We start from the raw sequence: 15491 nt of genomic DNA, 5'->3' as shown, positions 1-15491 counted from the left end.
GTATTATAAATTACTCGCTATTTATCTCAAAGAGAATAAATGGAACTGTTCCTCCACCCACAAAGAGCAGGACAAACTAATATGAACATTATCTATGAACACATATGTAACTGTTTGCAATGAGGGAAGTTCATTCCAGGTGAAAAGCAACTTGGACCTGTATGGTGACAGAAAGACTAGTACTTCATGGACAAAGTGCTCACAAAGCTTAAGCAGAACATTTAAAATCACAGACTCAATTATAGAAAGCAAAGTTAGGAAAAAGAAGAAATAGAAATCTTACCGGTATGGTAACAAGTACTGTGAACAGAATATCTATTCTTAGCATCTTACTAGTTTACATTTGAAATGATTCTGTTCTTTGTTAACAAGACTTTAACTTAAGAAATGCAGATTTGTCTCTCCAACACAAAAGCTGCTGGCAAGTGTTACACTTCCAAAGGTGACTCTTTAAATGTTGTTTTTACAGATGATAATCACTTGCTAAGAAAAAAAATACTCCTTTGAAGATTTTTGTGTTGTTGTTTTCAGTCTCTTAACAAATTCTCTGGCAGTCCAACACTTACAGTAGGGAGATTCCAGCTTTCAGTGTTATTTTGAAACAATTTGCTGCTTCCTGACAGCTCCATAACATCAGTAACTTTATCAAGTGAGAATCTGGGCTGTGGCTATTCATCATTTCTCCCCTTGCATCTCCTATGAAAACAATAGTGTTCCAAGATGTGGCAATGGAGTTATCCAAAGATGAATTCATTCCTAAGTGCTTCAGAATTCATAAGCTTCTATCCACACTAGAGCACATTAGCTCAAAAAACCAACATATTAAACATGTGGGTCAGATATTATTAGGCATACTGAAGTAGCATTATACACCTGTAACCACATTAATATATTCTACTAACAATGAACTGTTTTCATACTGAGGGTAGTTGAGTTTTGCCTCCAAGCACAGAGCTGCCAAAGGAGGTTTACTTTTTGGAGAAGGAAAAATAAACTCAATACAACATACTGTTCCTATGGCTCTAGTAATACTTGACATGAGAAAATATTAAACAATTGCTTACTTTCTCCCAGTTCTAGAATATTACTTGAAGTCAGTCACACCAAGATGATGATGAGAGTAGTTCTGAATTGTAAGACTATTTTTAACATTTCTCTTCTAAAATTTTTTCTTTATTTTGGAATTGGAATGTTATCTTTCAGTGGATAATATGCGATTGCTTCCAGTAACAGTTTACATTAACATTTACATTTGTTAGCTTATGTTCTATTACTATTTGTGACCTAGCTCTGTTAAGCAAGCAAATACTTTAAATCTGCCAATACAGGCTTCTCTCCCGTTACAAAGTCTCAGTCTTTCATTGCTAGGATATCTCACATCGTCTTTTTATTTTTTTACTCTATGAACAACTGCTTGACAAAAAGTTTATGTAACCTTCTATTGGAACCATCAGCTTAGCTATACATGGTCACAGTCACTAGCTTAAAACCAACAACCTTACATCTCCATCAACTCTTCAAAGAGAAGGAGGCAATATTTTGCAGGTACTGAAACAATTCCTCACTGCTGAAACCAAAATCAAAAAGCTATGTATGCAGATCCATACGCAGAGTAGGACCCCGCTTCCTTTCTCTTTTCCCCTAAAGTACTGTTGTAATAAGAAAGGCTTTGGGGCCTGGCTTAGAACTGGTCTGACCAGGAGAGTAATTTCTAGTCTATTTCACACTGCAGAGTAAAAACACATCAGAATCTGACTGCAGGCAGAATGAAATACTTCACAATTGCACCTGCAAACCTGACTTCGTGATGCATTGTAACTGGTCATTTCCCTTTTGCATAAAAGGTAAACCCATGCTGTATTTTTAGATTGGGCCTCAACTTCCGTTCTCTCAGCTACCTGCTAATGACAGCATGGTCTTTCAAACAGGTAAGCAAGGAAAAGTGGCCTCTTTTTTCATCTTAACTCAGTGACACCCTGTTTTATGGAAAGCCCTGGTATACACCTATTACAACTTTTCCCTCTTATTTCACTAAAACATAAGCAGAGATTAATGATGCAGATTGCTCAGTAGCTCCTGCAAGCCTTCTGACATATGCTAAATACTTGTGGTAAAGCTTGCATTTCCCACACTGGCATGCTGCTAATTTAATCAGATAAGTGTCTTATTAAACATGCAAGACGCTGTTCTTCCTATCATTTTCAAGCACATAATTATGAATTATGGGTCAGTCTTGAAAAAGTCTGATTTTTTTTGTTATTGTTGTCCTTATTCAGAATTGTTGTTCTTGCATCCCATGATTTATGTCACACTGGAGTTCTGCTTCTGTGCACAGAGAAATAAAAGGCACTCACCACTCCGTATGAGTACGTGTCACACGTCTCCGACACTGGGAGACTCTGAATAACTTCTGGGGCCATCCATGGAAAAGTACCAACTAACGACATGTGTGTTGTATGTGAATGGAACCTTGAGGCACCAAAATCACAGATCTGGCAAAGATAAAAAGACAGTAGAGCATGAACCTCATTTACTAGTCATCAAAATATCGAGTCACGCAGCAGGATCTCTCACATAATTAATATAATTGAAGTGTTCATACCTTTAACACGCCATCAGCAGCTATAACAACTACAAATGAAAAAACAACAGATTACAGGAATGTTATTAAAAACAAATGCAATACATGTTCACAGCAAAACACAATACATTTTCACAGCAAAAAGAAATCCACTTTATCAAGAAAAATGATCCAGTCGGCACAGGATGCACAAATATGCATGATTGTCCTGGTTTCTTTGAGCATCTTTGAAGAACACCTGCTGAATCCATGCAAGCCTCTGAACAACTTCAAAACTTTTCAGGTCCTACTGAGCTCAAAGGTAGAAAGACGACTATAACTAAAATGTAGATAAGCTCCATTATCCCCAGTGTAGCAGTTAGGCTTAACAACAATTTAAAAAAAAAAAAAAAAAAAAGGAAAAAAGGAGAGAAAAGTTAAAAATAAAAAATAAAATAGTACCATACAAATAGGCTTTTTTGTGACTATTATCACTCTGCATGCATTATTAATATCTGTACTCCTCCTGCCCCATTACTAGTTCCTGCTTCATTTCAAATCAGTATTTCACAAGTTTTGTTAATGGTTGTCAACTGCCAGGTACAGTCTACAACAGTGCAGCTCCACACTGAGTAGTTATTGCACAAAAGCAGGCCATGATAGTGACAAGATTTTCAGACTAGAAATTACAGGCCTTATCCAGTCTATTACGTCCAGTGAACAACAGTCCTTCATGGCACTCAACATTTTCAAATAGAAAAAGCAAGTGAGGAATGTCCAGGCAATGTCTGACAGCTGGTAAGATGGACACTATTGTGGTCAGCCAGATACAACTTGAAAAGAGCCCTCCACAGTGCACTAAATGATGCCAGGACAGTAACAGAGACAACAGTGTCAGGATGTAGAGGAGGAGTGACACTCAAACATGCTTTTCTGTGCCTTAGCAATGGCCAGTGTAGCTTGATGACAGCCAAGGTGTTAGTTCTGCACATTCACAAAGCTCAAGTACAGACTTGATTGCAACAGTAACAACTAAAAGTAAATACAGAACATTTTATTGTTTTTACTGCTACTTTACCGTTCCTGGACTTCAGATCTCTGTGGATTACTTTGACTGGAGCTTCCATGTGTAAATAGTGCATGCCTACACAAAACAAGCAACAGTCTAGTTAGGCAGGCTGAAGGTAGCCATTACTTATCAGCAGTCATGTTTTTTAGTTCTAATTTCTTGTCCCCATTACAGGCTGGCATACATACATGAAGGCCAGATGCAGGAGAAGGAAAGGTCCGCATAACCTACTCTGAGAAAAAAAAAACTAAGCTATGCTCAAAACACCTACATGGGTATGCTAATGCTTCTTAACTTCATATTTAATTACTTTCTCTAATGTATTTTCTGCACTGGGAAGCTAAGATAAGAATGCACTGTTCATTAGTTTACATTATTTCCTGTACGGCCACAGAGAGCACAAAGGCTCTGCATTACTCTGTGAAAAATGTCAGCATGTTTGTGAAGAACCAGCTTCCTTAAATATACCAATTCAAATAAAATGTAAGGATAATTATGCCTTATAATTACACTGTATCAAAATTATCCTCTTGGGGCTTAGGAGCAAACCAGAAGTATAAAACTAGCTCATAGAAGGCATTTTCACTCCAGAAATGATTTTGGATTTAGAATAACAAAGAAACATATTGAAAAGAACAGTGAATGAGTTTGTTGTTGTTGCTTTTTGTGTTAATTACAGTTGTTTTCATTTGTTTTGCTTTTCCTTTTGCTTTTTTTTTTTTTTTTTTTTTTTGACAACTTGAAAAAAGTAGTTTAGGAAAGCTTTCCTGACTTAATAAGGAAAGTATCTTCATTTGTTTGCTGCGTAAAATAAAAGACATCACTGGTCTGGTCTTGCTTACCTTTAGCTATGTCAGTTGCCCAGGTCATTATATGATCCATATCCATCTCTTCACTTTTGTTACTATTAATGTAATCAAACAGTGAGCCAGCAGAAGCATACTCTGTTAGAAAAATAAAACATAAAATAAATAAAATAAATGCATATGACATTTTAAAACACTGCACCAGAACTATAAACCTTAATGGAAACTCTGCCAGTTCCAAAAAGCAGCTCTTTGAAGCTTAATGACAAAGAGCTTGGGTTCAGCAACTAACACTATTAGTAACACAACAGGAGAGTAAAAGTCCATTCTGACTGTCCCAACACAGGCATACCTACTGCTAAGGGAAAAGAAATGTGAAATCATCTATTATGATGGGATTTAAAATGAAAAGGCATCAGAAAGCTCTGGTATAAAGAGAGCTAAGGCCAGGCAGTTCCAATTCCAGAACAAAAGGTTCTGGTGATTATTTTCTTTTTTAAGATTTATGAGGGTCATTTCTGTTCAGAGAGAGAATGCTGTAAAAATGGTAACGTGCTGCTGAGCAATTTTGTCCACTTGTGACTTTACAGACTGTATGCAAATAGAGGCATGCTTTCACTGCTTTACATTCCCTCAGCTCAGGATGAGTCAGCACAGCTAAGAAAGCAAGATGTTTTCTTATGCTCCTTGTTCAGCACCAATAGTTGTTTTTCTTAACTTTTTCCACCTACACCTACAGAAACCCGAAGCAGGATCCTGCAGGCAGAAGCAAAGGCTTTTTCTGCCCATCAGTGTTTGCAAGCATGTCAGACAGAACACAATCTGACTTCCAGAGTCCACTGGGCTATGAACTGGAATACCAAGCTCATTACATTTAGACTTTGGGAAACTGGAAACAACTGAAATCCCCACAGCACTACTTTTATATAACTTCAAATTCTTCCATATTTGAACAGTGAAGTTGCCTCTCTCAGTCACAAAAGCAGTTAAGAGATGAGAGACTGGTAGTACCAGATCCTTACTGCTGTTTCCAAAGAGGACAGTCATCAGTGGTGAGAAGTACTGCCTTTAAATTATGCCCCATAACAAAAGACAATTATTTTATTTTTTATATAGTAAAATCAAGTATTAAATATATAATATTCTGTTAAGAAAAAACGGTAGTAGAAAATGAAGACAAAATTTTCTACCTCTTCATGCAGGAACAGAGAAGATAAAATCACTTATTAATTAAAACAAAAACAAAACAAAAACACACAGGAAGGAAGGAAGAAACTACAGGTCTAACTTTGAAGCAAAGTGGGGCAAATTTTCATGAGCAGCAGGGCATGAAGCAAACCAGCTGGTTTACAACTGAAATGCTTCATATCTGCCATTTCAAAGCAGCAACAAAATCATTCTCCTCTCAGACTACAAAAAATATATCCAAATTGCTGTTTATGATAGTATTAATCAAAGAACAATACATCATAGGCTAAATGTATAAAAAGTAAACAGTGTTCCTCATCAATGAGATCAAAACCACTGGGAGAGTACCGTGTGGGTCAAGACATCTGCAGCCCAGAATATGGTACATCACATAAGAAGATTCTGTTGCTAAATGTAAGGAATGAGGGAATAAATACTAAGTCCCTTGAAAGTAAACGCTCTAGTTGCAAGTTAGTTTTGGTTCATTGCTGCAGGACCTCCTGCTGCAAGGAGGCTCTGCAGGAGACAGGCATGTTGCTTCTGATGTCACTGAAAGAGGACTAAGATGCTGACCTGCACATTTCCTCAATTAAAACATCAGCTTTTTTTACCCATGAAGTCATCATGTGTCTTATAAATGGATTCTTCAGGAATAGTCTGCCTGCATGCTTTTCATGCCTTTACAATGCATAATTCGATCCACCAGAGTCAGGGATAACTGAGATCCCCAAGCCCTTTGCTGCTCTGTATGAACAGAGGCAAGCGATCTTCAAGCGATATAGCTTGATTTTTCACTAGTTCTCCTAGTATATATTGTGCCACAGGATTCTACCACAAAATTATAGATTTGGAAATTACACTGCCACTGTAATTTCTTTCAGTGATAGAAAAGAGGTATTTGCTTTAGAAAGTAAGGTTGTGAATGCAGAATTTGACTTGCTCTACCACTGACTGGGATACATTGCACGCATCTGCACAGATAGGATACATAAGCACTAAAAATCCTTTGGGAGGAGGCAGCAGTGATCAAAACCTAGACCTGAAAGCTACACACCAAGACTGCTGTTTGCAGTCTGCAACATCTAAAACAATGTGATTCACGTTAGCAGCTCAATGGGCTCAACAACCAGTTGTAACACTGATAAAAGAGCAGCTCCAAAAATGTTTTAACTATGTTGGTCCTCAATGTCAGAGGCAGACCGTTGTAGAGGTCGAACTTTCCTGCCAATATTCCATTATGTTGTGCTGCCATGTGGCAAATGGCAGCAGAGGAGGAATTTGACAAAATGGCCTTTGACATGTAAGTGCATACGGAGCAGTGGTTTGTTAACAAATACCTCTATGCAGAAGAAAAGGCACCCACTGACATTCATAGACACTTGCTGAACTTTTATAGAGACCAAATGGTGGATGGGAGCGCAGTGAGCGATACATTTCAGCAGTGATGACAGAGAAGGTACGTTCCAGACAGTCACACAGATTTTACAAGCATGGCATACAGGCTCTTGTTCATGGCAGGCAAAAATGCATAGCTAGCAGTGATGACCGTACTGAAAAAAAGTGTTTTGTATTTGAGAATTTACTCTATCAATCAGTGCTATTGTGCTCTTTCTATCTGTTGTAGTGGTTTCCACGGAAATAAATAGGAGGAATTACTTATGGAGTGACCTACATACATCCCTGTACATGTTTTGACTGCAGATGTAGCTTTTATCATTTGGACAGAGCAGTCCCAGAGAACTCTCTGACAACCCCATATAAGATGTTATGTACAGCCAAAACTCAGTATATGCTTGGCTGAATGTCCTCATCTCCATCATTCTGAAGATCATTAGGTTCTCGGGATTTTTTTCTCATTTGGGTTTTTCCCTGGCAGGACATAGATCTCTGAATAAACCATAGGATTAAGACTGCTGCACTGAAAACTACACAGAAGATCATAGAGTAAAAACCTCTCTCAAAGATACGTCAAGCACAATTAGCATTTTTTCCTAAGTCTCCATTCTCTCATTTGAAAACAGCTGGAGAAATCAAGCCTTACTTCCCTTTCAGCCCGAGGAACTCAAGGAACTCAACTGCAGGGAGAAGCCAATGCCGTTTAAAATCAGAATGCTTTTTTTTTTTTTTTTCTTTCCTTTAACCAGAATAGATTCAGAATAGATTCAGAGCTCTTCCAGTAACAAAGAGGACTACAGAATAGTCTCCTTCACACAGATGGTCCATATTCCCAATGACATAATGAACTATTTCAGCTGTTCTCTGTCCAGTGATGAGCAAGCATGTCAAATGACCTTCTCCAAACACTGACCTTCTGTGAGAGCAACTGAGGACTTTCTGAGCCAGACATCATTCTGGATGATCTGATCACACATTTGCTTTGTTAGTCTGCTCTCTAGTTTGCACTTATTACCTCTGCATTAGAAATTATAGCTATATTACTTGATTTATTAAGATTTTTATTACATAAAAAAGGTATTTAATTTCCTGTCTGATAATGATATAATCAGTCTAACCTCTGAGCAGTATACACTAAGATCATCCTTCATGCATCTCTGGAGTACTGGTGGTACTGTTTTCCAAACTGCGACATCCAAATAGGCAATGAAGCAGTTGTGCATCTCAGAAGTGCTACCACAGTATTATGCTGCCATCTATGGTGTTAACATAAGGCGTAAGAGACAGGCAGAAGTAAGTGAATTTCCACAGGTTTTGTGCACCACTGGAGGGATTTCTACAGCTGATTAGAAGCTGTGTTTTTTCCAGCACACAATCTGGGGTGGATCCTCTCCAGCAGATGCCCTGGAGATAGCTAACACCAAAATGAAACCTTGGCTAGGGCCAGCATTTGCAAAGGCTGACAAACAGAAGATATTGCCTACAGTTTGGAGATACCTACACACAAAAAACAGGTTCTGGATATCTTCATATATGCCCAGCAGGTGACAGATTACAGCTATACCCACTTTGTTATCTTTGTGGTACAGGATGCCTTGTTCTGGCAGCTGCATCTACTCTGCATCTGATGCCACCCAATAAACAGAACCGTAGTGCCAAATGTTGTTGTCTCTTTTGAGGACAGCAAAATACTGAAATTGGGTGTACTCATAAGACCAGAGTTTTACAGAGTCATAATGAAAATCAAAAGAAAATTCTTACCTGTAACTATGCCGTAATTTGGAGGTTCGATGACAGCTCCATAGAACTGAATGATGTTTTTGTGACTGAGCACGCTGAGTATTTCTGCCTGTTGAAAATAAAAAAGGCAGACAATTAAGAATGGTGCCTTTACTGTGGTATTTTAGACTCCAGTGGAAATACACAAATATTTAACATATATATGTACACACATACATATACGTGTCTAGGAAAGACTACCCACAAATGCCTAGAACTTAGAAACCTCATGTGTGAGTTCAGTAGACGAGTGCTTAGCTTGTTCAGAAAAAAAGATCATACTATTCCTTCATATCAAGGCACAGATGTAGATGCTAGGTCTCTGTAAAAATCTGAAGGCCTAGAAAATGCAGTTCAAAGACAGATCTGCAATATTTGGCAGGGCTGTAGAAGTTTAACCCAAAAATTGTGTTTGTGTACAGAGCACTGTGAGATCAGTGAGCCCAGAGCTCCAGGCAGTTGAGAGCATACTGTGCACCATACAGCTCAATCTGATGTTTACTGGAGACATGGAGTTTGCTACGCATGCATTGCAGGTCTAATCAAACATGCACAGCAAGCATGCTTGAGATTGCCAAATAGCCAGCAGTGCGGTTGAAACTGTTTTTCAGCGCAGGCTCTGATGATTAGAAGATGTTTAGAAATTCTGGATAAATATAAAGAATCTTTGAATTCCACTTGAAAAATGTTTTTAGGTATGATAAAGACTGAAGGATACTGAAAATGTATCCACAGCCATTAAATCACACAATCCACCAGGCTTTTTGAGGGAAAGTAACAGATATTACCTTTGAGACCTCACAGTGGTTTTGCTTTAGTAGTATATTAAAATAAACACTCAAAAGATTTTGCAAACAAATTTTTAAACAGAAGTATGTATTGCACAAATACAGATAATCACAGAATCACCAGAGTTGGAGCATTACTTACAGACTAATAGGTCGAGAGTATGCTAACTTCATACCAGTCGTGCATTTAAGAAGGAAAACGTTACTGTCAGTTACTCTGAACTTAGCAAGTATCCCTTCTAACAAAGCACTTCTCAGATCCTTTGACTGACTGTAAGAGTGTTGCTGTTTATCTGAAGGTGAGTCTTCACAAATCTGCATAGAGAGCTGCCAATTACACTCCTTTGTGGCTTTCACTTTGTATAGATTTGTTGAAATCTAGAAAGACTAACAGCTTTGATGCAGCAAAATATGTTAAAGTAGCTAGTGCTACTGTAAAAAATGTAAAGACACTGCAAAACAACAATTTTTTACCTATGTTTTATAGCTGGAACAGTGATACATGGGTAAATAAACAACCACAGATACAAGCTTCAAAGGGTTCAAATATTTTTAACTGTTGTTTAAAGTTGCTGTTTAAAGCCTTTTCTGAGTAACTTCAACAGTTTTGAATTCACACCTCCAGCTAATGCATGAACATTTATGCATACTCATTTAAATCTCAAACTATAGCTTTGAACTTGGGTTGCATCAGCTCTTCTGCAAGCTAGTGAAATGGTGCTACTATGAAGAGAGAGATCTCTCACAGTATCAGAAAAGTCATTTTCAAAACAGATGGCGTTTTCAGCAAATCATACTGTAGTAGGCCATAGGACACAAATCATCCACAAGGCAATCAAAGAACAGAACTGGCAGCTGTGTAAGCAAAGGTGGGAAGCTTCAGCTGCTGATGAACACTCCCACAGGCAGTGGCAGGATGTGACTGAGGATGTGTAGGGCCTGCCAGGGCTCTGGCAGCAGCAGCTCCACCCTCCAAGCTGCCTCCCACCAGCCTTCCTGGACAGCTGACCTCTGCAGCAGTGGCAATGCCTATTTTACCAGCTGTGCCCTCCAATATCTTTGATAGCATCCTCTGGAATGGAGATGGCAGCCTACTCCTTCAAAACTGCATCTCCACATGCTAGCAGACCCAAGGCCACTGTGCTTCAAAAACTTTTGTATTATGCTTAAAATTACTTCAGGAAATACTGAACTGCGGAATGTCCTCTATCAGCATTCCCATTAGATAACCAGGAGACCCAGTACTCCTTGACTATCTACCTGAATACTGCTATAAACAAGACAGGCACACCAGGCCCCAGTCACCTTTGGACAAGCCATTTATGCTGTGTTTTCTTGAATATGTAGGTTAACAAGAATAGATAAAAACTATCTTCTTGTATATATAATGTATAATATAATGTATTTATTGTATATATACATAAAATCCATGAATTCAATACAGCACACCACCTGCTACCAAAATAGGCTGTTCGAAAATTAAATGACTGGCCCCACATGTAACATTCCTGTAGCATTATGCATTTAGAAGCAGCACCAGACAAATCTTTTGTAGAAGGATTGCATCACCACATGACGAGCACATGCAAGGAGGTACCAGACCCCATGGGCACAGATTGCCTGGCGATGGGCTACTGGGCCACCGAGGGCCTCACTGGAGCCACAGGGCAACAGGAGGGGCTGCACTGCTCTTATTACTTAAAGATTCAGAAAGAACTACTTTCAAAGATTATTTTATTTACAGTGTATTGCACACTAAGGTCACATTCTAGGAGTTTGAAGAAATGCTGTGTCGACTGCAGCTATTATAATCATATTAAAAATGATGTCCAGATTCTAAAATGGGATTTAACAGATGCCAAAGCAAGCTTCCATCTAAGTATGAGGAAAAGCACCTACTAATTGCACACAGATATCTCAAATTAAGAATCATAGGAAGAAAAATTGCCAACTCTTCCTAAGGACCATTACTTTTAAAATAGATCCTTTCTAAACACTTTTAATCATTCTAGGCTATTCCTTTCATCTTCTGTTCTTTTCAGTTGCTGTAGATCAGCTGTGAAATATATTAGGCAATTTAAGGACGCTTTCTCCTTGCAGTGAGAACCAGATGCATGTCAGTCCACATCTTTGAAGCTTTTGTACTTTTTGAGAAGAAGGTACCATATTTCAATGAAAGACTGTAACCTTCACATAGCAAATTACAAAGTACTGGTTAAAGACTGGTGTTTCAAAGGCACTTACAAGAATATCTGGAATCACCTTTTAGCATCAGACTCATACTTAAATCCTAAATGCCTAGATGTTTGGAATAAAATCCTGCCAAGCACATATCTCTCCAGAGGCCATTTAAGAATGGCAGCTCTCACTGGCTTGGATATCACATGCTCACTTACTTTGGTAAAGCTGCTACCTATCTTATACAATCTAAGTGAGCAAGAAATTCCTTCCTAAAGCCACCCTGATGACAAGTAGCAAGTTTTAGTTACTTCATTGTATTACTTTTTTAATTTCTTTAAATGTTGGATTGAAATAGAACTACAGGAGGCTCAACTGAAGGAAAAGTAGAACCTAAATATGCCAATGCAAAATTCTGAGAGTTCTTCAAGCATACAAGCTGATTGCAATGGAGCTGAATATTGTTCTTAGTCTCATGATAAACTTAGTCACAATCTGGTACTGATTTACTGATCAACAAACCATGCTAAAACTACCTGCCCCTGTATTTACACCACAAGTACAGGTAAAATTATATGCCTCTCCTGAGTGTTGCTGACAGACTTCCCTTATGACAAACTTGATGTCATTTCTCAAAGGCAGAGGTATTCAAGAGTCTAAACAAACCTAATCCACTATTTATAACATTCAACCACTATCAAGAAAGTCAAGGTCAGAACAAAAGACGTTAAAAACATTCTAACTGAATACTCACTTACTGGCTCTTGTAGTATTACTGTAAATCAAACCCACCAGATATTCACAAAAACCTACAGTATAAGTAGAAATTAAGATAAACCCTAAGTGTACAAACTAATTGTGTCCTATGAACCAGTCTGGATTATGCGCTGTAGTGCTTAACGGATAATTTATTTTTATACTTGTTAAATCTCTCCTTATTGACGTATGCAAAAGTGTCAATTACCTCATCTATGGCTGACATGCCACTACAGCTGCCTCGAGACCTGCTAGTACTGCTCTCACGTTTTTAGTACAAATAGCTATGCAGAAATACTTGCAACTTCAATGTTTTCTGCAGGTAAAACTACAATGCTGACAGGGGCTGAAGGAGCAGCACACAACTCAGCTCTGACAACATCTCCAAGGTTGTGCTGACTGCAGGTGCAGGCAATGGCCATCCAGTGCTGATTTGGCACTACCCCGGAATGCAGAAAAGGCCTTATCGTCAGATCTTTAATTGCAGCCACGTGTGAGAGGATGCAGACCAAGGCACTCTGCATACAGCTGTGTTGTCGCCTGCAGCTCCTTGCACCAGCTGCTCTCGTCAGAGTTCCTGGTCCTGATTCAGCTGAAGTTAGCAAAGACCAAACTTCTCGCTCTGCTGGAGTTACTCTGCTCTGAAAGAGGGCTAGGAAATTTTTAACTTGTGCTTTTAGTCAAGACAATTGATTGAAAGCTTGGCTAGGAACCCATTCCACCAGCACAGCTTGATCTGCAAAACAACATCTGTCAACAGTGTTTTCTCAGCATCAAAAGACTTTTTTTTGTTCAAGTCTGGACAAACTGGTCCCACAGCAAATTAATCGCTGTTTCTGCTGGGTACCTGTGGAGTGGCTGGCTGGAGAGGACTAAGTACTACCTGTCTTCCACCCTGGTCTTCCACTGTGGTTTAGGATTAACATGAGAAATAAATGCGAGACCATCAGGGTAGCCAGCCACCAACCAGCTCTGCTGCTAACAAATCAGTTAATTGCACAGTAAGAGGCACCATCATTCTCTGCAAAATTACAGGTTTAGAAATGGTTAGCCACTCAAGGAATCTGATTAATACAACAATCCTTAAGAGCCTTCTAATATTTATTATTACATTGAGCAATAGTTTGGTTATTTACTTTTCCAAATAAATGTTTGTCACATTTATTAAGAAGGTATTTAGACACACTTAAGGCAACTCTGAAAACGTTTTTTTAAGTCTTTAGCAGTTTAGAGGCTTTGACCTCTGTCATGTTCTTGGGAGATTTGCAACATAGCTACTCTCACGTCTTTACAGTCTAATAAAAGGGCATCTGGAAGGGCTGATGCTTCATTAAAATCATTCTATTTACTGACAATCAAATTTAAAAAAAAAAGAATGCTAGCACAAATTAATCCTAAACATTTATTTACAGATCTCTGATGAAAAATACATTCATTCAGTGCACATTAGAATTGCAACTTTCCAGTAACTCAGGAATGCATTTCTGTGAAATGACTGATGTATATAGTACATGACGCTGTTCCTTACAAGACTGTTTACCTCTTGGGTGGAATAGGATCCCCTCTTTCCTCTGTGAAAGCTTTTGTGTTTGTAAGCAAGGTGAGAACAAAGCATTGCACAGTCCTTTGTTAAAAAACAGTTGACAGTGAGAGAGAAAATCAACTCAAAAGTTATTGGAATAATAAGAGAAGGAGTGATCATGATACTCATTTCTCTAGATAGAGAAGCCCAAATTTGTTTTAGATGCACAATGCTAAGGTAATCAGCATCTAATGCTGTAGTTCAAATACAAAACACAAATAAAACATGCATCTTAGAATCCTACAGGCTTCCAATTTCTTATATGCAATGCTGACAAATCATCCACCCCAAAAAAAGAATACTTTTCCACACGTTTAAGTTTTATATGCTTTGACACATACATTATACAATCACATGGGAATACTTTTGCCAGGAGCCAGATAATAATTTTTATTACCTCATTCTTTCTGTTCTTTCTAAAAAGCTAAACTTCATACAAATCTTAATGAGCAGGATACATAAACAGTTTATGTAACTTAGCTCTTTTGGATAATTATCATGCCACAGTCTTGGACAGCTATCTATTACTGGAAACAAATTTTCAAGTCAAAATAAGCAATTAATAATGGAATACCTAAAGAATTTCAGCAATACGAAATTCTTAAAAAGAATCATACAGTAGGGGTATTATGCAATTACTACAGTTCTGAGCACTAAATAGAAAATCCAAGTAGATACAAGCTAAACATTTATGAATTTGCCTACAGTTTAGACTGCTTTCTCATAAACTTTTCTAAGAAACTAATATGAAAGTTTTACACTTTAGGACCCCCCCAAGAAGAATGTTCTTAATAAGCAAAGCACACTGATAATCCCATTAGGAGAAATTTTGTTAGATCTATTAAACTGTCGCTGATAACAAGAAAGCAAGATGAAAATTACATCAACATGGCAGAGCCAAAGCATCCTCAGTGAGATCTTCTAAGTGCAAATAAAAGTTATCACTTGTTCTGATGAGTGTGGGCACTCTCCCAACTGAACTGAGTTATCCCATATTTTGAAAAGCACACTCACATTACTTAAAGCAATTCTTGTGTATTACAGTTGTGAGGCTGGGGTTCTTTTCACGTTCATTTGTAGGATCACTTATCCCAGTTAAAAGCTACTCCCTATAGTTTATTAACAAGAAGTTTAAACTCTATCAGTATTTGTTCTTAGAAGACAGTCATACATGCAGTCTACTGGAATATTCTTTTGTAAATCTTAGAAAACCAGGATAAAATTATGTTCTCACAGTGACACCAACAGCAGTGTTATCAATAGCAGAATTACATCCTCCTAAGTACATCTATTATGACATAGAAAGCTCATTTTTAAAAGCATTTTGACTGAGCAAATGTTTGAAAGCAGCAAATTTGCACCCAAAATCACGTCCTACAATGTTACAAGT

The 15491-nt window shown here is 38.1% G+C and overlaps 1 protein-coding gene across 5 annotated transcripts in view; it reads right to left on the bottom strand.

Moving 5' to 3' along the window:
- Positions 1-15491, bottom strand: part of MAP3K20 (mitogen-activated protein kinase kinase kinase 20) — an 86533-nt gene that overhangs the window by 49196 nt on the left and 21846 nt on the right. For all 5 annotated transcript variants that reach the window (XR_008204578.1, XM_052674597.1, XM_052674600.1 and 2 more), the window contains 5 exons: positions 8780-8867; positions 4472-4573; positions 3639-3704; positions 2603-2631; positions 2355-2492 (listed from right to left, as the gene is read on the bottom strand). Coding sequence is in view for 4 of the 5 variants with exons in the window: in XM_052674597.1 (XP_052530557.1) it covers positions 2355-2492; positions 2603-2631; positions 3639-3704; positions 4472-4573; positions 8780-8867 (423 nt within the window). In the remaining variant the exon portion in view is untranslated. The remainder of the gene's footprint in view (positions 1-2354; positions 2493-2602; positions 2632-3638; positions 3705-4471; positions 4574-8779; positions 8868-15491) is intronic.

The sequence above is a fragment of the Tympanuchus pallidicinctus genome, unplaced genomic scaffold (assembly GCF_026119805.1).
Source record: "Tympanuchus pallidicinctus isolate F22 unplaced genomic scaffold, pur_lepc_1.0 scaffold15, whole genome shotgun sequence".
Classification (NCBI taxonomy): Eukaryota; Metazoa; Chordata; class Aves; order Galliformes; family Phasianidae; genus Tympanuchus; species Tympanuchus pallidicinctus.
This window is presented reverse-complemented; position numbering and strand designations above follow the sequence as displayed.